Below are 26,061 nucleotides of genomic sequence, written 5' to 3'. Positions count from 1 at the left end.
AAAATAATTCACATTACGACCTGACCCCCGCTACTCTCCCATCCGAGTTGCAAAGGCCCTACGAGGCTAAACTTTCCACCCCCTCCACAAAAAGGGCCCACTTCATGCTTAAAATAAAATAATTGGGTCCCAGAGTCCCCCTCCCCCACCCCTGTTCCCACTTTCCCTTCTATGCCCGTACCTTTATTTGTCATTGGTCTCCTGGATCGTAGTAGCCTAGCAATCATAGAAGCACCAGAAAAATGCTGGCCCCAGCTCCTGCAATCCAGGAGACCAACTATAAATAAAGGTATGTGGTGGTGGCACAGAAGGGAAGGGTTGGGGTGGCATTGCGTGGGATCAGGAGCCCGTGAGATGTGATGAAAATAATAAAAGGGGTAGGAGTTCTTCTTTTTTTTTTTTTAACTGGAATAAAACTTAACTGGCTATACTCTTTTGAAAATAGCAGGTTAAGTCTAAAGTTATAGGGCTATCTGTCGCCGAATACCTTAATATATAGCAGGCGATATTCAAAAGAATATCCCATTATATTTAACCAGATGTTTCTCCCACTGAATATCCAGGAGACGTTATCCGGCTAACTTTAGTTAAGATAACTTGTTCACTAAACAGCCAACTGCATATTGGCCTCCACGTTTATAAATTACTATAATTAACTTCCGAACATACATTTACATACATCCAAGCAATACATAACTTGAGATTTTATATTTAGAGAATTCACTCTAGAAATCTTCACTCTGAATGAGTTTTTGCCCTCCTCCAGCTAGTTAAGCCCATCTGGAAATAACCAAATCTCAGGCAGTTTCAGTCGCAGCTGGAATACTCTTCAAACCGTTCCTTCTTTTTTATTAGACAATTATGAATTTTTTAGGAGGAAATTAAACATGCACTGTTTTTCATTTTCCTGATCCTTTTGGTAAAAAGAGTAAGGGATTTGATTTTTTTTTCTAAATCAGAATTGCTGCGGTTTTCTGTCTTCCCTTATTTTTAGGGCTTTTAATGGTTTTATTTTTTTGTTAGAGAAAACTTGTGTTTCTCATTGATTGCATAATCAAAAGCAAAAAATAATGTGTATTGACTATGTTCTGCTTGGACTCTATACCCATTTTTCTCTATATTTAATTATGTGTGACGTACTTCACAGGGATCAAGTTTACTTGGACCTGTGGGTTTTAAAATGTGCCACAAATAAATGCAAATAATGAATTGTCAAGAACATTTAATTGAATATTATTCAGTTAATTCTGACTTTTAATGTCTGAGGCAATTATCTAACCAAATTCTAAAGATGAATTTTAAAAGCTTGACAAGTGCATTAATTACCTGAATGTAATCCACTTTGAAGTGCTGAAAAACGTGAGAAAAGCGGAATATAAATCTAAACAAATAAAATAAAATAAATAAATGAATATGTTGGGGTCATGCGTGCCAAGCGGAATTTAAAAGCTGCTGATATATGCGTGTATCCCCTGAAGCGCACGCATCGCGGAAGTTTTCAAAACATAGCCAGTATGGGCGTGGTTTGGGCAGGGTGTGGGCATTTCAGGCATCAGCATGTACACAGATACAATTCTTTTTTTAGGGACATCCCTACATCCATGAATTATATCAACATCACCTTTGGTTTGAAAAGAATTTCAATGATGTTTGAGGGATGAAACATTCTGACTCCGTTCTCAGTCCACTCCATCTTCACATCCCCTCCCTTCACTTAAGGACAGGGTGGGAGGAAAAACAGAAACTTCTTCCCTGCGGGAAGGAGCTGGAGCAGAGGGAGAGAGCTGAGACTGAAGACTGGCAGGCACCCTGTAGCTTTGTTCAAAGGATTAAATTAAGAGCTTTCAGGAATGTTGATTCTGTGGCAAATTTGGTGGTTTCTCCTGTAATCACACAAGTGCTGGATGCTAGGGATACTGCCTCTAACCCTGACAGATCTATTGTCTGACCATTCATCATGGATCCTTCTGCACAGACTGCCAGACAGACCTGTTTGCACACTGTCCTGTTTTCATGCCAGATCTTCTATGTATTATTATTACACGTACAAGCTGCAAGTCAGAACCAGCTATTCATTAATTCTATGATTCAGAATAATCTGTTAGGATCCCCGGCCTTCTGAGACCATGGCCGGGTCCCCTTACCTGCGCAGGCAGATGACCCATTCTTGCTCCCCTCCGTCACCACCTCTTGCGACCAACATGACCACCACAACTGCAGCCTTCTCTCCCAGTGCTCCCATATGCCACCAATGCCCAGTTCGGCACCTGGCTCCCTAGGCACACACGCACGCCTCTGCTGTAAATTTAAAGGGCCTGAGGCAGGATATATATACCCTGCCCTGCTATTTTTTTTTAAATTTATTTAGATTTTTATATTCCGCTTTTCGCACTTTTCTTAGCACTTCACCTCAGCAACGGGTCCAGCTCATTCTTGAGTGTGAGTTGTCTGCATTCTTGATCCCTGCCTTGCTTCCTGTTCCTGACTCCTGGTTCCAGCGTTCCTGTTCCTTCTCTCCAGTTCCTGCCTACTCCTCATCCTGATGGATTGATCTTCTGGTTCTGCACAAAAAATTGATGCTAAAGCCCAGAGACCGGTGCCATTTTGACTTCACATTTGGAACTTTCAGGACCAGTTGATGCCAGTTTTAAAGAGACATTGGTGGGCAGGAACAAGTGTGGATCACTCCTTCCTCTTTCCTGCTGGAAACATCACCTGGAAAGAGGTAAGTGGGGGACAAGGAGTTTTTTGGTAGCCAGGGGATAAAGACCCTGGGGGAACTGGGAGTTCAGTGTAAGTGGTGGATAGGGTCAGGGGGTGTTGCGACCGTCGTTGCTTGATGCCCTCACTCCGCCCTCTTTACCTCTGTGGCGACTTCCTCCGGGTCTGATGGACGGTTGGCTGCCGCGGCGTCTCCATGCCGTCTCTCTCTGGCGTCCCCGGACCAGCTCGACGCTGCAGATCCACCATGTTGCCTGAAGACCTAGGGCGTGCGTGCACGCTCTGATTGAAGTTCCATCAAGGGCACGAACGTCAGGGGCGTCCCCCTGAGATGATGTCATCCGCTTCCAATATTTAAAGGTCTCTATTTGCACTATCAAGCTGAGTTAGCAAGGGGTTGGTATGGGAATGTGTCTCACTACTTTCTGACTACTCCCCCAAGCTACTCTGCCTCCTCGGACTTACCAGAGGTACCCGCTCCTCGGTACCCTCGCTCTTTTCTTTACTTTATGATTACAGATAGGAACCGATACTCGCTCCTCGAGGGCCCATGTTCCTGGACACTCTGAAGATTAGGGATGTGAATCGTGTCCTCGATCGTCTTAACGATCGATTTCGGCTGGGAGGGGGAGGGAATCGTATTGTTGCCGTTTGGGGGGGTAAAATATCGTGAAAAATCGTGAAAAATCGAAAAATCGAAAAATCGCAAAACCGGCACATTAAAACCCCCTAAAACCCACCCCCGACCCTTTAAATTAAATCCCCCACCCTCCCGAACCCCCCCAAATGACTTAAATAACCTGCGGGTCCAGCGGCGGTCCGGAACGGTAGCGGTCCGGAACGGGCTCCTGCTCCTGAATCTTGTTGTCTTCAGCCGGCGCCATTTTCCAAAATGGCGGCGAAAAATGGCGGCGGCCATAGATGAACACGATTGGACGGCAGGAGGTCCTTCCGGACCCCCGCTGGACTTTTGGCAAGTCTCGTGGGGGTCAGGAGGCCCCCCACAAGCTGGCCAAAAGTTCCTGGAGGTCCAGCGGGGGTCAGGGAGCGATTTCCCGCCGCGAATCGTTTTCGTACGGAAAATGGTGCCGGCAGGAGATCGACTGCAGGAGGTCGTTCAGCGAGGGTTCCGGCACCTCGCTGAACAACCTCCTGCAGTCGATCTCCTGCCGGCGCCATTTTCCGTACGAAAACGATTCGCGGCGGGAAATCGCTCCCTGACCCCCGCTGGACCTCCAGGAACTTTTGGCCAGCTTGTGGGGGGCCTCCTGACCCCCACGAGACTTGCCAAAAGTCCAGCGGGGGTCCGGAAGGACCTCCTGCCGTCCAATCATGTTCGTCTATGGCCGCCGCCATTTTTCGCCGCCATTTTGGAAAATGGCGCCGGCTGAAGACAACAAGATTCAGGAGCAGGAGCCCGTTCCGGACCGCTGCCGTTCCGGACCGCCGCTGGACCCGCAGGTTATTTAAGTCATTTGGGGGGGGGGGTTCGGGAGGGTGGGGGATTTAATTTAAAGGGTCGGGGGTGGGTTTTAGGGGGTTTTAGTGTGCCGGCTCACGATTCTAACGATTTATAACGATAAATCGTTAGAATCTCTATTGTATTGTGTTCCATAACGGTTTAAGACGATATTAAAATTATCGGACGATAATTTTAATCGTCCTAAAACGATTCACATCCCTACTGAAGATTCTCTACTGCCTGGAAGCTATCGCTGCTCCAAACAATTGTGAGTTACCATCGCTCTCTCAGAGCTTTCCCTGGAACCAGGTACTCGCTCCTCGAGGGCCTAAACCTTTCCAGCTCCTGAGCTTCCTTGAGACCTTATGTGAGTTTTGTCATCTAGTTATGTTCATGAACTCTGCCTACTCTGCCTACTCACTTTCTATAGTTTCTCAACAGCTCAGCCATCCTGGGATCGCTGTTCCAGTACCTGAGGGACTACAGCCCTGCCGGGCATATCAACTCACTACTGCCACCTCTGGTGGTTTCAAAAACCTGTTTAATAAAAGAACTAATGTGTGGCTGTCTCCATCCTCAAGCCTAGCCATTGGTCCCTCTCGGGATATCCTCCTGGGGGCATGGTCATCTACCACCGGCCCAGGGATCCACCCACAACTATATCAGATTCATTTCAGATTGCTACTCCATAGCAAGACAATATTTGAGACACTACGGATTGCTATCTCCTCCCTCCTTCAGGAGCTTGCAACTCAGATTCTAATAAGACTGCTGACTCCTCCTTCCTTAGGAGTCAACAATAACATAATTCTAACAGTTTGCTCTCTCCGCAGTCAGATCAACAATAGATTGCTAACTCCTCCCATGGAGTACAACAGATTGCTAACTACTGTCTGATTGCTCCTCCCATCAGATAGCACGTCATTAACAGATTTCTCCTCCCAGCAGACTGTTCACTACGTTCATAACAGGGGGCCATACAAAAGAAAATGTGCATCATACCTGCTCTTTTCTTGCTGGAAGAACCCCCCTAGAAGAGGTAAGTGGGGAGGTCTTTGCTGATGACAGGGAAATAGGTCGGGTTCAAAGAATATGGGTTGGCCCCAGCTGAGCTTTGCTTAGCCCAAATGGGTAGGTGTGTGTCATGGCTTATTGATGGCAGGTGGAAGGGTTCTGTTCGGAAGCTTATCCAGGTAGAAATGAATCATTAAATCAAGAAACAAAGCCCAATAAAAAGATCCAAACTATTTTAATATGCACATCCCTACAATGTACGACTGATTTTGTTTTCCTCGAACAAATGTTACCTTCCATGGAAAATCATCCAAAAATGACCAACTTTCTGCATGCCACGTGGCTTTGTTTCCAGGTTTATCCATGATCATGTCATGCAGCGCATGAGCCAGGGCAGACACAGCATTGTGCACACTATAACTGTTCCCATAGTATAATGAGCCACAGTGATTGCTGTGGTGCAATGTTTCATTATAGCTGCAAGACTTTCTGATGCTCTTGGGGCAATAGCTGTGACACAGGTTTTCCCACCACATCTTTGTATAATAATTTCTTTGAAACAGGAGAGGATTCACTTCACGGATAAATTTGGAGAAGTCTGGAATATTTTTCTTTTCTACTGTGAATACCAAGGTGTTGTTCTTATTATAGTCCACTGAGTTAATTGAGGAAAAGTCATATACACATATATTGATCCAAACCTTGCCAGATATCTCCAAAGTATCAGAAAATTGTAGCATATTTATCTCATAATCAAAACTTAAATAGAGAATGATGACATTAGCTGATGATGCATAGATGGTCTTCTTAAATTTCTGTATCTTTTCTGATGTGACAATATTCATGTGCATGATTTCTATGAATTCAATGCAGCCCCCGTTCTGCTCTATCCCTTCTTTCAGGATCTGGATAGCCCTCATGCTGCTGTCATCATTGGATGCAACGATACCAACCCAGGTCCAGTTGAAATGCTTTAATAACTTGACTATCCCATTGCAGAGGGACAGCTCATTGGGGACTGTTCGATAGAAATAAGGAAACTTAACAGTGTCACTCATAAAATATTCTGCGAGGCATAGCTGATCTGTTGAGAAAAAAACAATAATTTTGCATTCATCACAATCACTAAGAATTAATTTTCTTCACATATTACATTTTAAAAACATAATTTTACTTTGCTTAATTCTGTGAGTTAGTAAAGCTTAGTTTTTAACTATTAATGTTAGAATAGTGTGTATATTGAGAGAGTAGATTTTGATTAAATCTGTGAAATGACAGAATTTAGTATTTGATTGTCAGTATTAGAATAGTGTGCTTGAAAATATTAGTTGGAAGATCTGAGAAGATGAGACTACTCATTCCTGGGCAACTAGTTACTGGTTTGATTCCCAACCATCTCATTCATATTTTTTGATATATACATTATTTCTCCCATTTGGAGAAAAACCTAAAATAAGAGTCCATGAGTGATTTAGAATAAGACCTATTTAATCTCCAAAGGTAGACCCCTGCAAATTAGTAAATATAAGGTCATACTAAAATGGTTGGACCAAGGCAATCTCTTGTTGTCGATAGGTAAAGATCTGGCATGCATGTAATTAAATCAAGAAAAGCCAGGTCAAGCAAATGCCCTTTCTTAAGAGTTGGTGAATGGAATTCTTCTTCAGATCCTAAAGAATTTATAATGTTAAAAATGTTCTCACAATGTGCTGAGCAGATACATGTCTATGTGTAAATTAAAGTCTTCAACTAAAATCATTCTGCTCAAATCAATATTACAAACCTCATAGTCCTCAATCAAAGGTGAGAAATTATATCCCAATGAATTTGGTAGGCATTAAATTACAGCAATCTTCAAATTACCTGTGGATAATAATAGTAGCTCAAATGCTTGGAGATCATCAATGCTTTTGATGTTTGCTTTGTTTGGTGATTTTTTTTAAGGTTGTTTTCTAACATTGTGGGGCAGATTTTTAATTTTACACACGCAGGGTACATTTGTGTGCGCTACCCGGCACGCACAAATGTACATCCGGGGTCAGTACACGCAAGGCGGTGCACACTTGTGCACCTTGCACATGCCAAGCCCTAGGGGAGGACCAATGGCTTTCCCCATTCCCTCCGAGGCCGCTACGAAATCGGAACGGCCTTGGAGGGAATTTTCCTTTTGATCCACCCCACCTTCCCCTCCCTTCCCCTATTTAACCCACCCCTCAGCCCTACCTAAATCCCCCCCCTACCTTTGCTGTCAAACAGGTCGATACAGCAAGGACGCGTTAGAAAGAGTGCGGCAGTGCCGGGCGCACCCTCATTCCCCACACGCACAGTCCTGCTCACATACCGCTCGATACTCTATTTAAATTGCTTGCAAATGCAAGCCGCGTCTGCGAAGCGTTAGGCGAAGGGTTAGGCCCGCACAACCCATTTTACTGTATAGGCGCTTAATACAGCGCTTATACAGTATCCTGGGTGCGCTGGTACCTGTCATTGCAAATGTCATTTCAACTGACATGGTACTTTAAAACAAAAGTGTAAAAAACAAAAGTGTAAAAAAAGTTAACTTACGGGTGGGAGCCGGCGGGAGCGAGTTCATCGAGGCAGTAGCCGGCGGGCTGTCATTGAGGTGGGAACCGGCGGGCGGGTGGGCGCGTGTTCATCCAGGTGCGGTGGGAGCCGGCGGGTGCGCGTTTATCCAGGCGGTGGCAGCGGCGGTGGGAGCCAGCGGGCGCGCGTTTAACCAGGCAGCGGCGGTGGGAGCCGGTGGGCGCGCGTTCATCCAGGGGGCTGTCATCGAGACGGGAGCCGGCGGGCGGGCGTGCTGTCATCGAGGCGGGAGCCGGCGGGCAGGTGATTGTCAGCCCTCTCCCCTCCTCCCGAAGCAAGGCACGAAAGCAGCCTTGCTCCGGGAGGAGGGGAGACAGGACTGGCAGTGTAAAGCGAAAAAAAAAGTAGCAAGAGCGAGGGGAGAGAGGACGGGCAATCCTACGCTCGGGATTGCCAGTCCCCCCTCCCCTCCTCCCGAAGCAGGGCACGAAAAGCAGCCTTGCTCCGGGAGGAGGGGAGGGGGGACTGGCAGTGTAAAGCGATGAAGCAACTTACTTTTTGCAGCCCCCCTCTGGACATCGGCGAGGACGACCGCGGCTCCCCTCTCCTGCCTCCAGCTGCTCGCGAAGATGTACGCCTGCACGGGCAAAAGCGGCCCCTGTTCGTGCAATTGAACCGCTCAAGGCGTGACGTCATGACATTTGGCGTCACGGCACGTGACGCCAAACGTGACGCCATAATATATATATATATATATATATATATATATATATTATGGTATCTATGGTATAGATACCATATGATATCTATGGGTTACCATAGATACCATATTGTTTCCATATAAGATATACTTGACCTTGTGCTTTATGATGGTCGATTGTTTACACAGTTAAATAGTCCACTCAAAATATTGGAAGTAAGAAATATTTTTTTCTGTGATTTATTTTTACATAATTTAGTATTGGTACATTATATAACCGCATCATGTAATATTATTTGGAATCATAAAAACTGGCTTCCTGCAGCTGCTCCTTTGAGGGTGTTTCAGGCATTGGTGGTGAGAGGAGTTGTTATAAGGAGTTAGGTGGCTCTAGGTGTTGCTGTATTAAATTACTCAGATGAGTTATCTGTGTCTCTTGCTTGTTTCTTCATTATTCACTAGACATTACATTCAGGAGAAAAAAAATAGGAAATAACAAAATTACCTATTTTGTTCTCTAATTGTTTAATTTTGAGAACAAAATTGGTAATTTTTGTTATTTTCTATATTGTTATTTCCTATGTTTTTCCTCCTGAATGTTACATGTCTAGTGAACAATGAAAAAACAAGCAAGAGACAAAGAAAAGTCAATCACCTACATCCTCACAATGTAGGGGTCTATGTCTAGGCAATGGCCCAACATTAGGGCCTAGGATGAGATCTGAGCAATGCTCAGGTCCCAAAAATGTTGCTGTGGACCGAAACCTTCCCTGCCCCCACTTATGTAATCTGCTATCCTGAACTAGCTTAGAGGCGGGATCCCGATGCATGGACCTCGGCCTAGGCCAAGGCTTGGACCCAAGCCTGAGGCCAGTACTTTATCAAGAGAATGGGTGCTGACATCTGGGACTCGGCTTAGGCCAAGCCCCAGGCCAGGCCTAATGCTGAAGCCCAGTCCAGAGATTGGATCCTGATGTTGATGTTGATGTTGATGTTGGGCCTCAACCTGGACCCAGGCTGATGCCAAGGCTCATTCTGGAGACTGGGTCCTGAAACACCTGTGCATTAGCCCATACTCAGGCTCAACACAGATCCCAACCCAAAGGCCAGGTCCTGATGCCTGATGACATGTTACAAGAAGATGGCCTGAGTTTTGTCCTCCTGCCTTGGGCCTGGGCTTAGACTGATGCCCAGGCATTGGGACCCAGCCTCTGAGTTGGGCCCTATCATCGGGTCTCAGCCTCTGGCATCTAGACCCAGTCTCCGGAGCAGGTCCCAAAGTCATACGTGGGCCTATGCCTAGGCCAAGGCTTACACAATGATATTGGGACCAGGCCTCAAAGCCTGTGATTTGCTTAGGGCCTAGGATGACATTGTGGTAACCTATTGTGGACTAGTTCTACACAAGGCCCATGCTTTTGCCTGAGCCTTGGCCCTGTCAGCAAATCCCCCTCATACCAGGTAAGGGTGGCTAAGAAGGATATTGGTCCCTGCATTTTTTTAGGACCTTGGCCCATGAGGTGACAGGTGGCCTCATGAGGCCCCCATTTATTTTTTGTTTTATTGCATTTATTTTTATGTTTATTTTGTTTCATAAACTAAAGAAAAGAAAATAAGCATAAAAAGAAATGAAATTCATGAGGTAAATTACTTAATAATGAAAATAAAAAGTAAAACAACATTTCTACCCTGTGCACTCCTATTGTTCACCTATCCCTTTGTCTCTTGTCTTTTTCTGTGTGTGAAAGAAGAGTGAAAGTTTTTGAAAGTTTGTCATATTTGTCTGTCTTTCCCAATTTGTTTAGAAATTTCAAGAGAGGAGTGTGTGGGTGGTGAGATATGTGAGGATGGAGGGCGAAAGGAGTGAGTGTGGGCATAACAGGTATGTGTGTGGATACAGGAAGAAGAAGTGTGAGAGGAGGTGTGAAAAGAGGTGTGAAAAGAGGCAGGAACAAAGACATGATGAGAGGTGTGAGGAGGAGATCAGGAGTGGTCGGGGAGAGTGGTAGGAGAGAAATGAGGAAGAGTAGAAGTAGATTTAGAAAGGAGAGAAGGCAGGTTGGGAAGGGGTGTAGCCATGAAAGTGTAGAGGGAAGAGGATGGGCCAAGTGCCTGAGAGTGAGGGTAGAGTGTGGGGCAGTTGTCAGAGCAGGCATAGGAAGAGTGTGGAGGAAGGCAGGAAGCTAGCAGCAGGAATGAAAGTAAGAATGAAGGGAGTGACACAACATCTCTGGAAGTGGCAACCCGCTATGAAATTTATATGAAGTAAACAATATATACATTGTTAATAAACCTAAACTAAACCCAATACTCAGGCAGCCAGGCAGCAGAAAGACCATGGCCTTCAAGTTCAGTGTGGAGGAGAATCACCTGCTCATTGAAGGCATCCTGGAAAACTACAACATGCTGATCAGGTGACAGGCAGTGAAGATGTCAATAGCCATCAAGAGCCAGATATGGAAGACCATCACACAGGCCATATCAAGATTCATCAGAATCGAAAGGACTGATGAGCAAGTTACCCATCACTACCATGATGTCAAGGTGCAGTTCAAGAAGAAGGATGCAAGCAGGAAAAAATACATATGACAGACTGGAGGGGGTGCGCCCTGTCCCATCATCCTGATGGCCATGGAGGAGTAACTGATGCAATGACAGGGACACGATATATTTAATGGCATGGGTGAGGCCCTGGACACCAGTCAATTTGTCCTTACCTGCCAGGGAAGGTAAGGACACCAGAACAAAACATACAGTATGCTACAGATGTGAATGCTTTTTGCATAGGATGCTCACATATGATGTTATCATTATGAACATTTCAATAACACAATGAATAACAGCATTTATTTCATTCGGGGGGGGGGGGGGGGGTGTCCCAAAATGAATCTGGGTCCCTCTAAATGAATTGAACCATATTCATTGCCTTTGTTTGAAATGAATATTTCAAGTCTAAGCCTAGGCCCGAGGACAGGGCTTTGCCTGGGTCATAGGACAAGGCCCTCGAGCATGATGCTTTGATCTTCAGCCTATACCGGGGCCTTATCCAAGGCTTAAGCTCCCCCCCCCCCCAAGAACAATCACTTAATTGATCCATCAAGTATCCGAGTTCCAGGCCATGTGATGATGCCTGGACCTTGGGCCTGAAGCAGTAGCCCAGGCCAGAGGCCATGTCCTGATGTCGGGATCTCAACCCAGACCCAGGCCTGACACCATCCCCAACCCAGAGACTGGGTGATGACACCTGGGCCTCAGTCTAAGCCAGGGCTTGCACTCAGGACAGACACCATGGCCCAGCCTGGAGGCCTAGTCCTAATGCTGAAAAATCGGGTTTTGATCCAGAGACTAGATCCTGAAACCTGGGCTTGGGCAATTACCCAGGCCTGACACAGGGTTGGCCTGGAGATTGGCTCCTGATGCCTTAGCCTTGTCCTAGGGTCAAGAACAGGCTCAGAGCCCAGACCCCGAAACTCTGACAAAGTGGTCCTTTCTTTGTAAACTGAGGCCATGAGCTGGAGTTGCTTCAGAACTAATTAACTCCATTTATGAAGAAAGAAGAGGATTCCATTGTTACTGATCTGAGGCCTGAACTCAAGCCCAAGCATCAGGACCTGGCCTCCAGGCCAAGCCCTGTCATCACGCCTAAGTCCAGGTCAAGTCCCTGGAGTCAGTTTCTGGCATCTAGGCTGAGCTGTGGCATCAGGCCTGGACTCCTCCCTTGCCCAAGGTTGACGCATTAGAACCCAGCCTCTGGGCTAGGTTGATGCACCGGTCCTAGACCCGGTACCTTCCTGGGCCAAGTCCCAGGCATCAGTTTGCACCTGTTCTCCATATAATTAGTTGCTTTAAATGTATCTTTATAAAAAAAAATTCTTTAAATTATTATTTAAATCACTTCAAATTATCAGTTAACCATCTGTAGCTAATCATTTGGAATCATTGTAGAGAAAGATCATATTTTGTTGAGATTGGGTACGCAGAAGGAAGTAAAACAAAATCAAGAAGCTCCCTGACCTGCGGGTAGTGGTATATCCTGAATATGTCAGACATCTGACTAGACAGCTGAGCAGGAAGGCCTTCAATGACAGCAGCCAGTCTTCCAGATCTTGTGCAGCTGTAATTAGGGATCATGGCATCTTTTCCGGAAAATGTATGTATGGCAGCCAAAAGCATAAAGACTGGATTGTTGTAAGGCTCATCTATTTGGTACCCCAATGTCAGGTTGGGTAAGATCTCCGAGCTATTAATCTCTTCCACTGTCCAAACAAAGGCCAGGAAATCGAAGTACAGGCTTGCAATCATACTGTAATGACATTAATGGAGCAATATTCAAAACTGTGCTTTTCCTGCAAATCCTTGGGTACATTTACCCTCTCCACCTGTTTGCATCCATGGCTAAATTTACTCCTCCACCAGTTTTGTAAAGTTAAGAATGAGCATAATTTCCTTTTTGAATAATCTACCAAGAAATAGTACCCACAGATAATTGAATCTGTTCTTTTTTTCTGCAAAAACCTTTCCTGAGGAAAACTATGCATGCAATTTATAGAAATAAAAAAACTATACACCTTGTTGCATTCTCCACACTAACCCCACCTCCAGGAATGCCTCCACAGAATACAGGTAAAAGTACACATGTTATGAATAACCTGGATAAGGTATGGGAAAGTCCAAATAACCAATTAACCCTACTAAGCAGATATCTGCCAAGGTAAATTACTTCTCAAAATCTGATATTATAAAATCAAACCTCAGTGAAAATATAATGAAATATGGATAAGAATTATAGAATTACGTGAAATAAATGGAGCCTTTTATAAGCTTTAAAAACTGATCTGGTAGGAATTTCTGGTGATGCTTTAACACAGGAATGACAGCTTATTGAGGCACCCACTTATATCCACATAATAACTTCAGTCTGTCAGTTTTGCTGCCTTCATTTTTACAATGTCACAATATAACTTGGTTTGATGTTTCTCTTAAGATTTTATTTGTGATTGATTTTATTTTACTTGTTACTCATTTATTAATGATTAGCAACTGTACCCGTTCTACGCCCAGGCAGCAAGCCTTTTTATTGGCACATATGCTCTTTTATGGAAGCGTTAGCTGAAAAGGAAAAACAAAATTGTTTTCACCCAGGGCAAGGGATGTGGACTGGAGGCACATTTGCTAAAGCCAGGGCTGGCAAAATTTATTTAGCAAACTGTCTTTCTGTTGCGTTCGTGCCTCTTCTCACCCCTCTCTCTACCTTGGGAGCGACTCCCTTCGGCTCTGATGGACAGTTGCAGCCGCGGTTTCTCCCTGCCTCTTGGTCCCGGTGTCCCCGGGCTGGCTTGACGCTACGGATCTGCCATGTTCCTGATGAGGTATGGGGGCGCGTGCTCCAGACTTTGTACCAGCAAGGGCCCAAAAAACAACAAGGTAGGCGATCTAGAAAAGCCGTGGGCAAGCCTAAGAAAGTAGATGCCTGAAGAATGTCCTTTTCAATATCTTTATTAGATGGAGACATTTGGTAACAATAAAACCTCCTGACACAGGCCGAGTTTCGCCACACAAGAGTGGCTGCCTCAGGGGCTTGCAAATAACTGTAGTATAATGAAACTTATTCGCAACAAATTTTGAATTGATACTTTCAGCTCTTTGACATGGTATACTGGATGGAAGGGAGTATACTGGATGGAAGGGAGTCTTCAAAGCCATAGGAATGTAGGCCCTCGTGGAGCGAGTACCAATTCCTATTACAATAGAACTTACTGTGTTCACGTCTGCGATCGCTTCCCGGCAATGAGGAATCTTCTGAGTATTCACAGGCAATCTGAAATCAAAAAGAGAGAGCAGAGCCCCCATGGAGCGGGTACTCCTGGTAAGTTTGAAAAGGCCGAGCAGTGGGGAAGGATTCCCCTCACTGACTTGGATCGTTCTTGCAAGTATCGTTGGCTGCCGAAGCAAGTCCTGTTGGAGTTCCTTGCTAACTCATTAGAGATAGGCAACCAAAGACCTTTTAAAGTAAAAATGGATGACATCATTATGGGGGGACACCCCCGAGGTTTGTGCCCTTGCTGGTACAAATCTTTATTAGATGGAGATGTTTGGTAACAATAAAACAGCCCGACACAGGCCGAGTTTCACCACACAAGAATGGCTGCCTCAGGGGCTTGCAAATAACTGTAGTATAATGAAAATTATTCGCAGCAAATTTTGAATTGATCCTTTCAGCTCTTTGACATGAACATCGGCACTGACATATCTTAATGATGAACAAGTGATTTATATGCTTTTGTTGGTTCCATGTGCAAAATGGTACCTCATACGATTATGCCGCCGGTTCATGTGTGACGTCTCCACTCAGATTGAGAAAAAGAAAATATATTATAGATTTTATTTGAACCTCTTTTGTAATTATTTTGATTTGAGGATAAGAAGAACATAAGAACATAAGAAAATGCCATACTGGGTCAGACCAAGGGTCCATCAAGCCCAACATCCTGCTTTCAACAGTGGCCAATCCAGGCCACAAGAACCTGGCAAGTACCCAAAAACTAAGTCTATTCTAGGGATGTGAATCATGTGCCATATCGTCTTAACGATTGAAATCGTCTGGCAGGAGATGAAAATCGTGTTTGGCACGATTTTTTAGTTAAAAAATCGTTTTTTCCGATTAGTGCGCACTAACCGGGAGTTAGTGCGCACTAACTCCCGTTAGTGCGCACTAACAGAAAATGATACAATTTGACACTTTTCAGGTCAGTTAAGGTCAGTTTAGGAATGAATATGTATTCCTATTGGCTGCCCTCTTATTTATTCATGTTACCAAGGTTCCCACTGACAATATATGGGGGATGGGAAATGGAAACAGTTGGTAGCTTGACAAAAAAAGTAATGTGATCAGTCAATGTGACTAGAACTTGTGCCCTAACCCTGATACCAGGGGTGTTGTGATCTTCCTGCACACAGTGCCCTAACCCTGACACCAGGGGTGTTGTGATCTTCCTGCACACAGTGCCCTATCCCTATTAATACCAGGAGTGTTGTGATCTTCCTGCACACAGTGCCCTAACCCTGATACCAGGGGTGTTATGATCTTCCTGCATGTTAGTGCGCACTAACTCCCGTTAGTGCGCACTAACATGATTTAACGATTTTTAACGATAAATCGTTAGAATTTCTATTGTATTGTGTTCTATAACGATTTAAGACGATATTAAAATTATCGGATGATAATTTTAATCGTTGAAAAACGATTCACATCCCTAGTCTATTCCATGTTACCATTGCTAATGGCAGTGGCTATTCTCTAAGTGAACTTAATAGCAGGTAATGGACTTCTCCTCCAATAACTTATCCAATCCTTTTTTAAACACAGCTATACTAACTGCACTAACCACATCCTCTGGCAACAAATTCCAGAGTTTAATTGTGCGTTGAGTAAAAAAGAACTTTCTCCGATTAGTTTTAAATGTGCCCCATGCTAACTTCATGGAGTGCCCCCTGGTCTTTCTATTATCCGAAAGAGTAAATAACCGATTCACATCTACCTGTTCTAGACCTCTCATGATTTTAAACATCTCTATCATATCCCCCCCTCAGTCGTCTCTTCTCCAAGCTGAAAAGTCCTAACCTCTTTAGTCTTTCCTCATAGGGTAGTTGTTCCATTCCCCTTATCATTTATATTGTGAACCATTATGTGAACCATTATGACTGTATGCAGAATATCATTATATAAAATCTATAATATATCAGGCTTGGTAGTGTGTCTGTCAGTGCTTGCGCATGTTACCCAGCCCACCGATAGATGGCGCTATAATGATTGCTAATGTTGCTCTTATCCATCTCCTCAGCATAAAAGTAAATCTTCCGAAACATCTGACTGCTTTCATAAAAAAGTGGTCTGGGGAGATGGTAAAGCAAATGGACATTTTTTTAAAATCCAAATGTTTTGCAATATACTAAACAAATACTGAAATAAAATAGAAACAAGTCAGACATAATGTAAAGAGAATGTGTATGGGAGAAAGACATGAACAAAAGGAGAGATGAATAATAGCAAAGGGGTTTGAGTTACACAGGCAAATAGGGGTAAGCACATATTTTCTCATTTCCTCTTTCTTTCTTTTTTTAATTCTAACCCTCTGTAGGCTTTAAAGACTCTGTGCCTTCACTGTGCCAAAAGAAATAAAATGCCCGGACTAGCTATAGCTAAGTACCTTCTTATTACAGCTAGATTTTTCCTAAACTATGCCTCACTCGGCCCGGAAACGAAGGGCACGAGAGAGGTTCTTTTCTGAAGGAACTTTAGTGAGTCCAGTGTTGGGTCCTTTGGATGCCCACATTAGAAGGAATGCCATAAGACTGGGTGAAATGTCGCCTGAAGGCTTGCGGGAAGGCACCGCAAGCCCTCGTGACCTGGAGATCTCAGTTTCCCTGGATGATAGAGTGCCTCCCAGGAACCCTGTTATTTTAAGACCTGAACCTATTGAGGATACATTGTCTTCTCTAAGGAAAAGCGACAACATAGAGGGTGGACTGGGAACAACAGGGGTTCAAGGAGCAGAGCAAACTAGAAAGTCTAGTGAATTAGAAGGGAATGTTAGAGAGGGGTTGTTGATGATCCAGGAATCCACATTAAAAGGTGAAGAGTTTGAAATAATACCAATTGTAAGACCACATACATTTTTATTGGAAGTTATATGGGAAACGTTAGTTGTTTTAAATAAAAATGTATCATTACAATTAAAACCTATAGTGAAAAATATAGAAGAAATGGAATATGAAGTTAATAAGATAATCAGTGATGATTTAGTAAGGGATCAGGCTATAGAGAGAAATTCTGAGGAATTGAAAAATCTAAGTAAAGAGAATGAATTGATAATGAAAGGAAACCAATTCTTGATTAGAAGAATGGAAAATCTGGAAAATCAATCCAGAAGTAGAAATCTTAGATTGGTAAATTTTCCTAAAGTGTAATTTCTCAGCAAAAGAAATGTGGAACAGATTTGCCTTAGAACATCTTAAAATTCCTCAACAAGCTTTACCTCCTTTAACTCAAGTATACTATCTTCCTTCATGGAAAATAATAACATCTGAAAAAGACCAACCGTTTCAATCATGAATGTCATTAAATGTCACTGAAATGCTTGAATCCACAAGTTTAGAAGAGGCCCAACCTGCCACAATGGTAATCTCCTTCCTATTGAACTCAGATAAAGAATGGGTTCAAAAATTATTTTTTAGGAATATTAAGGAGAAATTTTGTCATATGGCAGTGAGAATTTTCCCAGATGTCACCAAGGAAACTCAAAGGAGGAGAAAGGAATTTCTTATATTAAAACCAAAATTATTACAAATGGGTGTTTTATACAAACTAAAATTTCCATGTAAATGTTGTATCTTATATCAATCTGTTAAGTATTGTTTCTTCCAACCCGCGCATTTGGAAAAATTAATAATAGATAAACAAGGTGAGCAAAACCTGGAGACAACAAACCTCAGTAAGATAACTAAGTAGCTCTATAATTGTAAAAGTGACTAACCTAGTTAGTCGTCAATTATTTCCTGTGTTGTTTTTGGATTGTTATGCCTTTATAATATTACAATTCATTTTCCCACTAGTTGAGGACTTAGAAAATGGCTTATAAATGTGTATAATGTATTTATGAAATTTACTTTATAATAGTACTATGCAAAGAACAGCCAGATATTGTATCAAGGAATTCTTGATTTGTACATTTGAAAACTTCAGAAATAAAAATTAAAAAAACAAATACATCAACTGAAACATTAATAATTTAGATACATTAAATTCCACAGGGCAGCAATATATCACAAACTCCTACAGAAACAAGTTCAAGCAAGAAGTGTACCTACAGTCCACATTCTTGGAATAAAATAAAGGACATGATCAGCTGGCTATTTCGCTGTATGTATTTTGGTAAAATGGGCCCTGAAAATATTTGCCTTAGTATTGAAGAAAAATACCATCTTGGATGCCAAGATAAAAGTATCCTATGTATTAGCAACAATTTCAAGTATATGCAAAGAGTTACAAATTGGCAGGACTGGATGGTATCTATCCCAGAGTCCTAAAAGAACCCAGATATGAAATTGAAAAGCTGCTTCTAGTAGTTTGTGTAATGTGTACTATCATGTGAAACAGTGACAGTACCTGAGGACTGGAGGTGGTCAATGTAATGCCAAATTTTAAAAACGACTCCAGAGATGATCCAGGAAACTGCAGAATGATGAGCCTGCTGTATGTGCAGGGCATTGTGGGCAAAATGGTAGGAGCTATTCTTAAAATCAAAATTACTGCTCATGAGCATAGGCAGGGCTTAATGGGGGAGATCAACATGGGTTTTAACAAAGTGAAGTCTTCTCTTATAATTATTTTTTAAACATGAAGATAAAGGTTTGCCAGTTGACATAGTTGTTTTTAGATTTTCAGAGGTCATTTAAGGAAGTGTCCCAATATTGACTTTTCATCAAATAAAAAAAAAATAGATTAGGAGGCAATGTATATTGGTAATAGGGATGTGCATTTGTGTTAAACAAAATAGATAATGGCTATGAAATCATCTATTTCATTTTGTTTCGGGAGCACCACAAAGCGAATGAAAAAATGACAAATTTTGTAAAAATTGGTAGTTTGTGTTAGTGTTCACTAACGGGATTTAGTGCATGTTAACTGGCTGTTAGCACTAACTGAAAATGTGTACACTAACTGAAAATGTTATTGATAAGTTAAAGAGTGTCAATTGGGGGAGCAGATGATTAGCTAGAGACATGACTCTGAATTTCCATTGGTTAACTACTTAGATACTTGTTTATTTTGCCAAGTTTGCAAGGTGGTGTTTGTGGGGGGATGGCCTGTGCCTGGTAACAATTGTAAATGGACAAGTGAGATAATAATACCATCAAATTCTAGTCAGTGAAAGCTTGTAATGCAAATGCATATTTGGAATTTGCCAATCCCTTTGCATTTTATGAAAGGGGTCCTGGAATTTGGGATATGCATACTTTTAATTCCCCTGGTGTGTGGGGGTGACTGGTGAGAAGGTGAGCGACTTGAGTGACTGCATGGGGTGATAAGTGAGAGAAAGACTGGTTGAAGTGGTGACAGGTGAGAGAGAGACAGCCTGGTATGTAGAGGGGGGTGATTGCTGAAATAAGGAGTAACTGCATATCCCAAAATGTCAGGGGCCCCTTTCATAAAATTCAAAGGGAATGGTGAGTTCAAAATATGCATTTGCATTATATATTTTTGCTTTCACTGACTAGAACTTGATTCTACTATTATATCACTTGTTTATTTTTACTTGTTACCAGGCCCTGCTCATCCCCATTGGGAATGCAGAACCATACCTCTAGGTAATGAACTGCTCCCCCAGTTGACACTTTTAACATATCAGTAACATTTTCAGTTAGTGCACATTGAACACTAACATCCAAACAATTTTAAAAACAAAATCAAATGGATAACAACCCAAAACAAAAATGACACAAACATTTTAAAAAAAGGAGACTCCTAATTGGTAACTGAATAAAAGTCTGGAAGCAGAAGGTAGGACTAAATGGTTAGCTGTATGAATGGAGAACGTTCATTAGAGGAGCACCCACAGGGATTGGTACTTAGACCTGTACTATTTAACATATTTATAAATGATCTATAAAAGAGAAGAATGAATGAGGTGGTTACAGTTGTGAAATTTGTAAAACAAAATTATTTAAAGTTATTAAAAGAGCAATCGATCATAAGAAAGTGCAGAAAGACTGCAAAAGTAGAAAACTTGGCATTGAGTAGCAGATGATATTCAATGTAATGACATGTAAAATGATGACAAGTAAAATATGGCAATAGGGTATACGGTCTATAGGGGTTAGGATCAATAGGCTGCCCTGCTTTCTGATTAGACCACTTCTTAAGTATTGTGAGGAGACCACATGTACAAAAGACCATGGAGAAGGCAAACCGAAATAGTGCAGATCTTGAAAAGCTAAATATGTACTCTTAAGAAGAAAAAAGGGAAACAAGAGATATAATGCAAACAAGGAGCTCTTTAGCTGTCTTCAGTAAGAGAAGCAGGTATTGTTTTCCAGAGAATGCAAAACTCAATGTCTAGGGGTTGTCATATGAAGCTAACATGGTGACCAATATAAAAGACATGGAAGAACACACTTTTATTATAGTTTGGTGATACCTGAGGTGGTAGGATCAAAAAAAGTAGTTGATTTAAAATTTGTTTTTTTGAAAGACATAAACAGGCCTTAGTTTCAGTGGAGAAAGGGAAAAGACCAGAGATTGAGAAGGATCTGAGACATCAGAGAATGCAGTAAAAATGCACAGCCAAGGGCAACTGGAGACACAGGGGAGCTGGAGAGACATTTTCCTTTTTCAAATTATCTGGTAAAACCAGAGAGACTGCTACCATCTGTAAGAACATTTTCTTGCTGAACGGGACTTGCCACTGTGCCTGATGTCAGAGGGAGGAACCGGAAGTGCCTTTTAAGACCGGCACTCCTGAGGAGAAACCAGGGCAGCTGGAGAAACATTTTCCTTTTTCAAATTACCTGGTAAAACCAGAGAGACTGCTACCATCTGTGAGTAAGGACATTTTCTTGCTGAATGGGATGCCCATACTGTGCCTTATGTCAGAGGGAGAGGCTGGAAGTGCCTTGTAAGACCAGCACTTCTGCAGCATGTCACAGCCACCGGCACTCTGCTAAAGCCACGTGCGCCTAAGGGGCATGCGGCTTTGCCCGGGTTTGCCCGGTTTACCTGGCTTACCTAGTTTACTGCCGGAAAATCTCTGGAAAAAAGGATAAGAGAGCGACATAGAAGCATCTCTAAGCATAAGAGTTGCATCTTTTTTATTCTTTCTGGTATTAATAATTTTTTGCCACACATGAAGGTAGAGAGCAGGAAATATTAGACATTCCAAACACTTTTTAATTGATGCAAAAGTTCTTTGTTTAATGTTTACTCTTTCCAAGCGGCTACTCCAAAAGCTCTAGTGAAATACAGTGGTTTTCAACCAGGTCCCCCACGTCGGGAGGGACTGAGTACAGTGTATAATTTCAACCACTTATCTCAGGTCCAATATCAGGTTAAAAGGAGAGCCTGATATTGGATCTGAGTTAAGTGGTTGACCTGAGTTAAGTGGTGGACCTGAGTTAAGTGGTTGAAATAATATACTGTACACAGTCCCTCCCGAAGAGGGGGACCTGGTTGAAAACCACTGTATTTCACTAGAGCTTTTGGAGTAGCCGCTTGGAAAGAGTAAACATTAAACAAAGAACTTTTGCATCAATTAAAAAGTGTTTGGACTGTCTAATATTTCTTGCTCTCTACCTTCATGTGTGGTTAATATTTGGAGAGCAGAATATCTCATTTTCCTGTGTTGGATTAATAATGTCTTGACCAAACTGGCCAAAATGAAAGGGAAAATAAGGGGTTTTCCCTCCGAACCCTTACCCTCCCTAATTCAACTCGAAATTGATCGCTTTTTGACTCAGCTGGAAATACAGGTAGTTAGTGAACCCGTTGGAAGTTTGCGGGAAGGAGACTGTGAAGTTTCCCAGAATGAAGCATCCCTGAGCCCAAACCAACACCCGCCTCCTGCTCAGCGTGGCCTCATATGAATTTCCATGGAGCAATTTATATTTCCCTGACAATGAATGTCTTTTAATGGTGAGCAATATATTCACAGACTCCGATAGAGGTTGAAAACCACTGTATTTCACTAGAGCTTTTGGAGTAGCCGCTTGGAAAGAGTAAACATTAAACTCAGGGACGCTTCATTCTGGGAAACTTCACAGTCTCCTTCCCGCAAACTTCCAACGGGTTCACTAACTACCTGTATTTCCAGCTAAGTCAAAAAGCTATCGGCTCATAATTAACTTCATATTATCACTCAGTGACAGAAACATGAAAAATCACAACAAGTCTTCATGCGTTTAAGGGTCTCTCTTACAGGTTCAAGCTACATCTGCAGTTTATGTCAGTGACTAACCACCAAGATAAAACTCACAGCATGTATCAGATAGGAGCTAAGCCATGATGGTACTTACTTTGTTGTTCCTTTTACTACAGGAAAAGATGTGAAGAGCAGATGTTCTCTTATATTAAGGCTTTCTGTACTTATAATTCCCCCAATTATGATATCCCCATCTTTGTACAATCTTCGTATTACCTCCCCATTACGGCCTAGTTTACATTGACACTCAGCAGTCTCCCACAGGGCATTATAAAACAATAAAATCAGAACTGTATGAACTCCCATCTTTCAATCTGTGTAGTAGTTTATCAGTGGTGAAGTCTGCCTTTCCTGCTCTGCAATTATTTCCTGAGCATGGCAGAAGGATGCTGTAAGAGTCAGGGTGGCTTCTCTGATTGATGGGCAGAGAAGTTTATCTGTTGATCTGTACACACTTAGTCCTTCAACGCAAAGGAGAATTTAAATAGACAGCAATATGGGCATTGAGGAGAGCTCTCTATTTATACCCGAGATCCAACTGTTGGGAAGAAACCATGTGGTGTTTATTGGGTCCTGATGTGCAAATGTTCACTCTCAAGTGATATCTGCTTCTAAGCTGTGCATTTAATATTAAATATAGGTTGTTTTAAATAGTGCCTTACAGATGTTGTGTGTTCAATAACAGAGAGACAAATATTAATTTGACTGGAAAGGTCATGAATTTGGTGTATGGGACAGTGATTAATGTATATAGAATAATATTTTCTGTCTTAGAACCTGATTTATAAAGTTTTTGCTTTTTTCATAAATATTAAGTAACTGGCACATTTTTATTAAATATCTATCAATAACTAATAAATAGATTAACTGTGTTCATAGAAAACATCAGCAGATGCTTCCTTTCCAATCCAAACTATTGCAAGTTTATTTACGTTTCAATTTTTCCAAAATACTCAAAGCCACTAACAGCAATATAATGATAAAGAGGGTAATTTTGAATTAATTTTTGTACAAAACAGTGTTACTTAGCAGGATAAATTGAACATATCTGGCTATAGTGAATTTTGTGCAGTGGCTGACTGGCTGAATATTAGAAATGTGCATTCACTTAAACTGAATGCACAAATTGCAACAAATAAGGGCAATATTGTTTCATTTAAGAGTCCCTGAAATGAATCTAGGGTCACCCAAATGAAAAGAACCTTATTTGTTGCATATTTTTTCAATGAATGCTTCAGGGATAGGCCTAGGCTCAAGACCGGGGCCTTACCTAGTGCATAGGATGAGGACCAAATCAGGGTATCTTGGACTAGGCCAAGGCCAAAAGCGTGGGCCAAGGCATAGGAAAAAGCACAATGCCAGGGCCTTGGCTGAGACCCAAGACTCCCAATGTCCTAAAAAAAGAGGATGGTGCATCTACTTTTACTGGAGTGGTTTATAGGCCTCCGACTGAAATGAAAGAAATAGAGAGAGCTGATTGAAGACATCCAAAAGGTGGGAAGGAAGATAGATGTGGTGATTATTGGAGATTTTAATCTGCCGGATGTAGACTCGAGGATCCCTTCTGTGGAATCTAACAGAAGTAGAGAGATAGTAGGGATGTGAATCGTTTTCCATATCGTCTTAACGATAGAAATCGTGTGGCAGGGCAAGAAAATCGTCTTAGGCACGATTTTTTAGTTAAAAAATCGTTAAAAATCGTTTTTTCCGATTAGTGCGCACTAACTCGAGTTAGTGCGCACTAACGGGAGTTAGTGCGCACTAACTGGGAGTTAGTGCGCACTAACTGAAAATGATACAATTTGACACTTTTCAGGTCAGTTAAGGTCAGTTTAGGAATGAATATGTATTCCTATTGGCTGCCCTCTTATTTATTCATGTTACCAAGTTTCCTACTGACAGTATATGGGGGATGGGAAATGGAAACAGTTGGTAGCTTGACAAAACAAGTAATGTGATCAGTCAATGTGACTAGAACTTGTGCCCTAACCCTGATACCAGGGGTATTGTGATCTTCCTGCACACAGTGCCCTATCCCTATTAATACCAGGAGTTTTGTGATCTTCCTGCACACAGTGCCCTATCCCTAATACCAGGGGTGTTGTGATCTTCCTGCACACAGTGCCCTATTCCTGATACTGGGGGTGTTGTGATCTTCCTGCACACAGTGCCCTATTCCTGATACCGGGGGTGTTGTGATCTTCTTGCACACATCCCGGTATCAGGGATAGGGCACTGCATGCAGGAAGATCACAACACTCCTGGTATTAATAGGGATAGGGCACTGCATGCAGGAAGATCACAACACTCCTGGTATTAATAGGGATAGGGCACTGCATGCAGGAAGATCACAACACCCCTGGTATCAGGGATAGGGCACTGTGTGCAGGAAGATCACAATACCCCGGAGGAGTGAGGGTCAGGCAGCTCCCCCCTGTCTGTGAAGCCAGCCTCTCACTAGTAATGCAGGGAGGGAGCTGTCTCAGACTTCACCATCCTCCCCCCCCCCCCTCACCCACACACCATTCACTAGCTGGGACATGGGGGAAGTCAGGAGTGAGGGTCAGGCAGCTCCCCCCTGTCTGTGAAGCCAGCCTCTCACTAGTAATGCAGGGAGGGAGCTGTCTCAGACTTCACCATCCTCCCCCCCCCTCACCCACACACCATTCACTAGCTGGGACATGGGGGAAGTCAAGAGTGAGGGTCATGCAGCTCCCCCCTGTCTGTGAAGCCAGCCTCTCACTAGTAATGCAGGGAGGGAGCTGTCTCAGACTTCACCATCCTCCCCCCCCCTCACCCACACACCATTCACTAGCTGGGACATGGGGGAAGTCAGGAGTGAGGGTCAGGCAGCTCCCCCCTGTCTGTGAAGCCAGCCTCTCACTAGTAATGCAGGGAGGGAGCTGTCTCAGACTTCACCATCCTCCCCCCCCCCCCCCTCACCCACACACCATTCACTAGCTGGGACATGGGGGAAGTCAGGAGTGAGGGTCAGGCAGCTCCCCCCTGTCTGTGAAGCCAGCCTCTCACTAGTAATGCAGGGAGGGAGCTGTCTCAGACTTCACCATCCTCCCCCCCCCCCCTCACCTACATACCATTCACTAGCTGGGACATGGGGGAAGTCAGGAGTGAGGGTCAGGCAGCTCCCCCCTGTCTGTGAAGCCAGCCTCTCACTAGTAATGCAGGGAGGGAGCTGTCTCAGACTTCACCATCCTCCCCCCCCCCCTCCCCCACACACCATTCACTAGCTGGGACATGGGGGAAGTCAGGAGTGAGGGTCAGGCAGCTCCCCCCTGTCTGTGAAGCCAGCCTCTCACTAGTAATGCAGGGAGGGAGCTGTCTCAGACTTCACCATCCTCCTCCCCCCCCCCCGCACCCACACACCATTCACTAGCTGGGACATGGGGGAAGTCAGGAGTGAGGGTCAGGCAGCTCCCCCCTGTCTGTGAAGCCAGCCTCTCACTAGTAATGCAGGGAGGGAGCTGTCTCAGACTTCACCATCCTCCCCCCCCCCCCCTCACCCACACACCATTCACTAGCTGGGACATGGGGGAAGTCAGGAGTGAGGGTCAGGCAGCTCCCCCCTGTCTGTGAAGCCAGCCTCTCACTAGTAATGCAGGGAGGGAGCTGTCTCAGACTGGTATCAG

General features: G+C 43.4%; 1 protein-coding gene across 1 annotated transcript in view; it reads right to left on the bottom strand.

Annotated features, from left to right (window-relative positions):
* Positions 1-26,061, bottom strand: part of LOC115077508 (vomeronasal type-2 receptor 116-like) — a 71,200-nt gene that overhangs the window by 25,788 nt on the left and 19,351 nt on the right. Inside the window, exon 2 of the mRNA XM_029579799.1 lies at positions 5,491-6,281. Within this exon, the coding sequence (XP_029435659.1) occupies positions 5,491-6,281 (791 nt within the window). The remainder of the gene's footprint in view (positions 1-5,490; positions 6,282-26,061) is intronic.

This window comes from Rhinatrema bivittatum, chromosome 16 (assembly GCF_901001135.1).
Source record: "Rhinatrema bivittatum chromosome 16, aRhiBiv1.1, whole genome shotgun sequence".
NCBI classification, from domain to species: Eukaryota; Metazoa; Chordata; class Amphibia; order Gymnophiona; family Rhinatrematidae; genus Rhinatrema; species Rhinatrema bivittatum.
The sequence above is the reverse complement of the archived record's forward strand: the minus strand, read 5'-3'. Positions and strand labels throughout refer to the sequence as shown.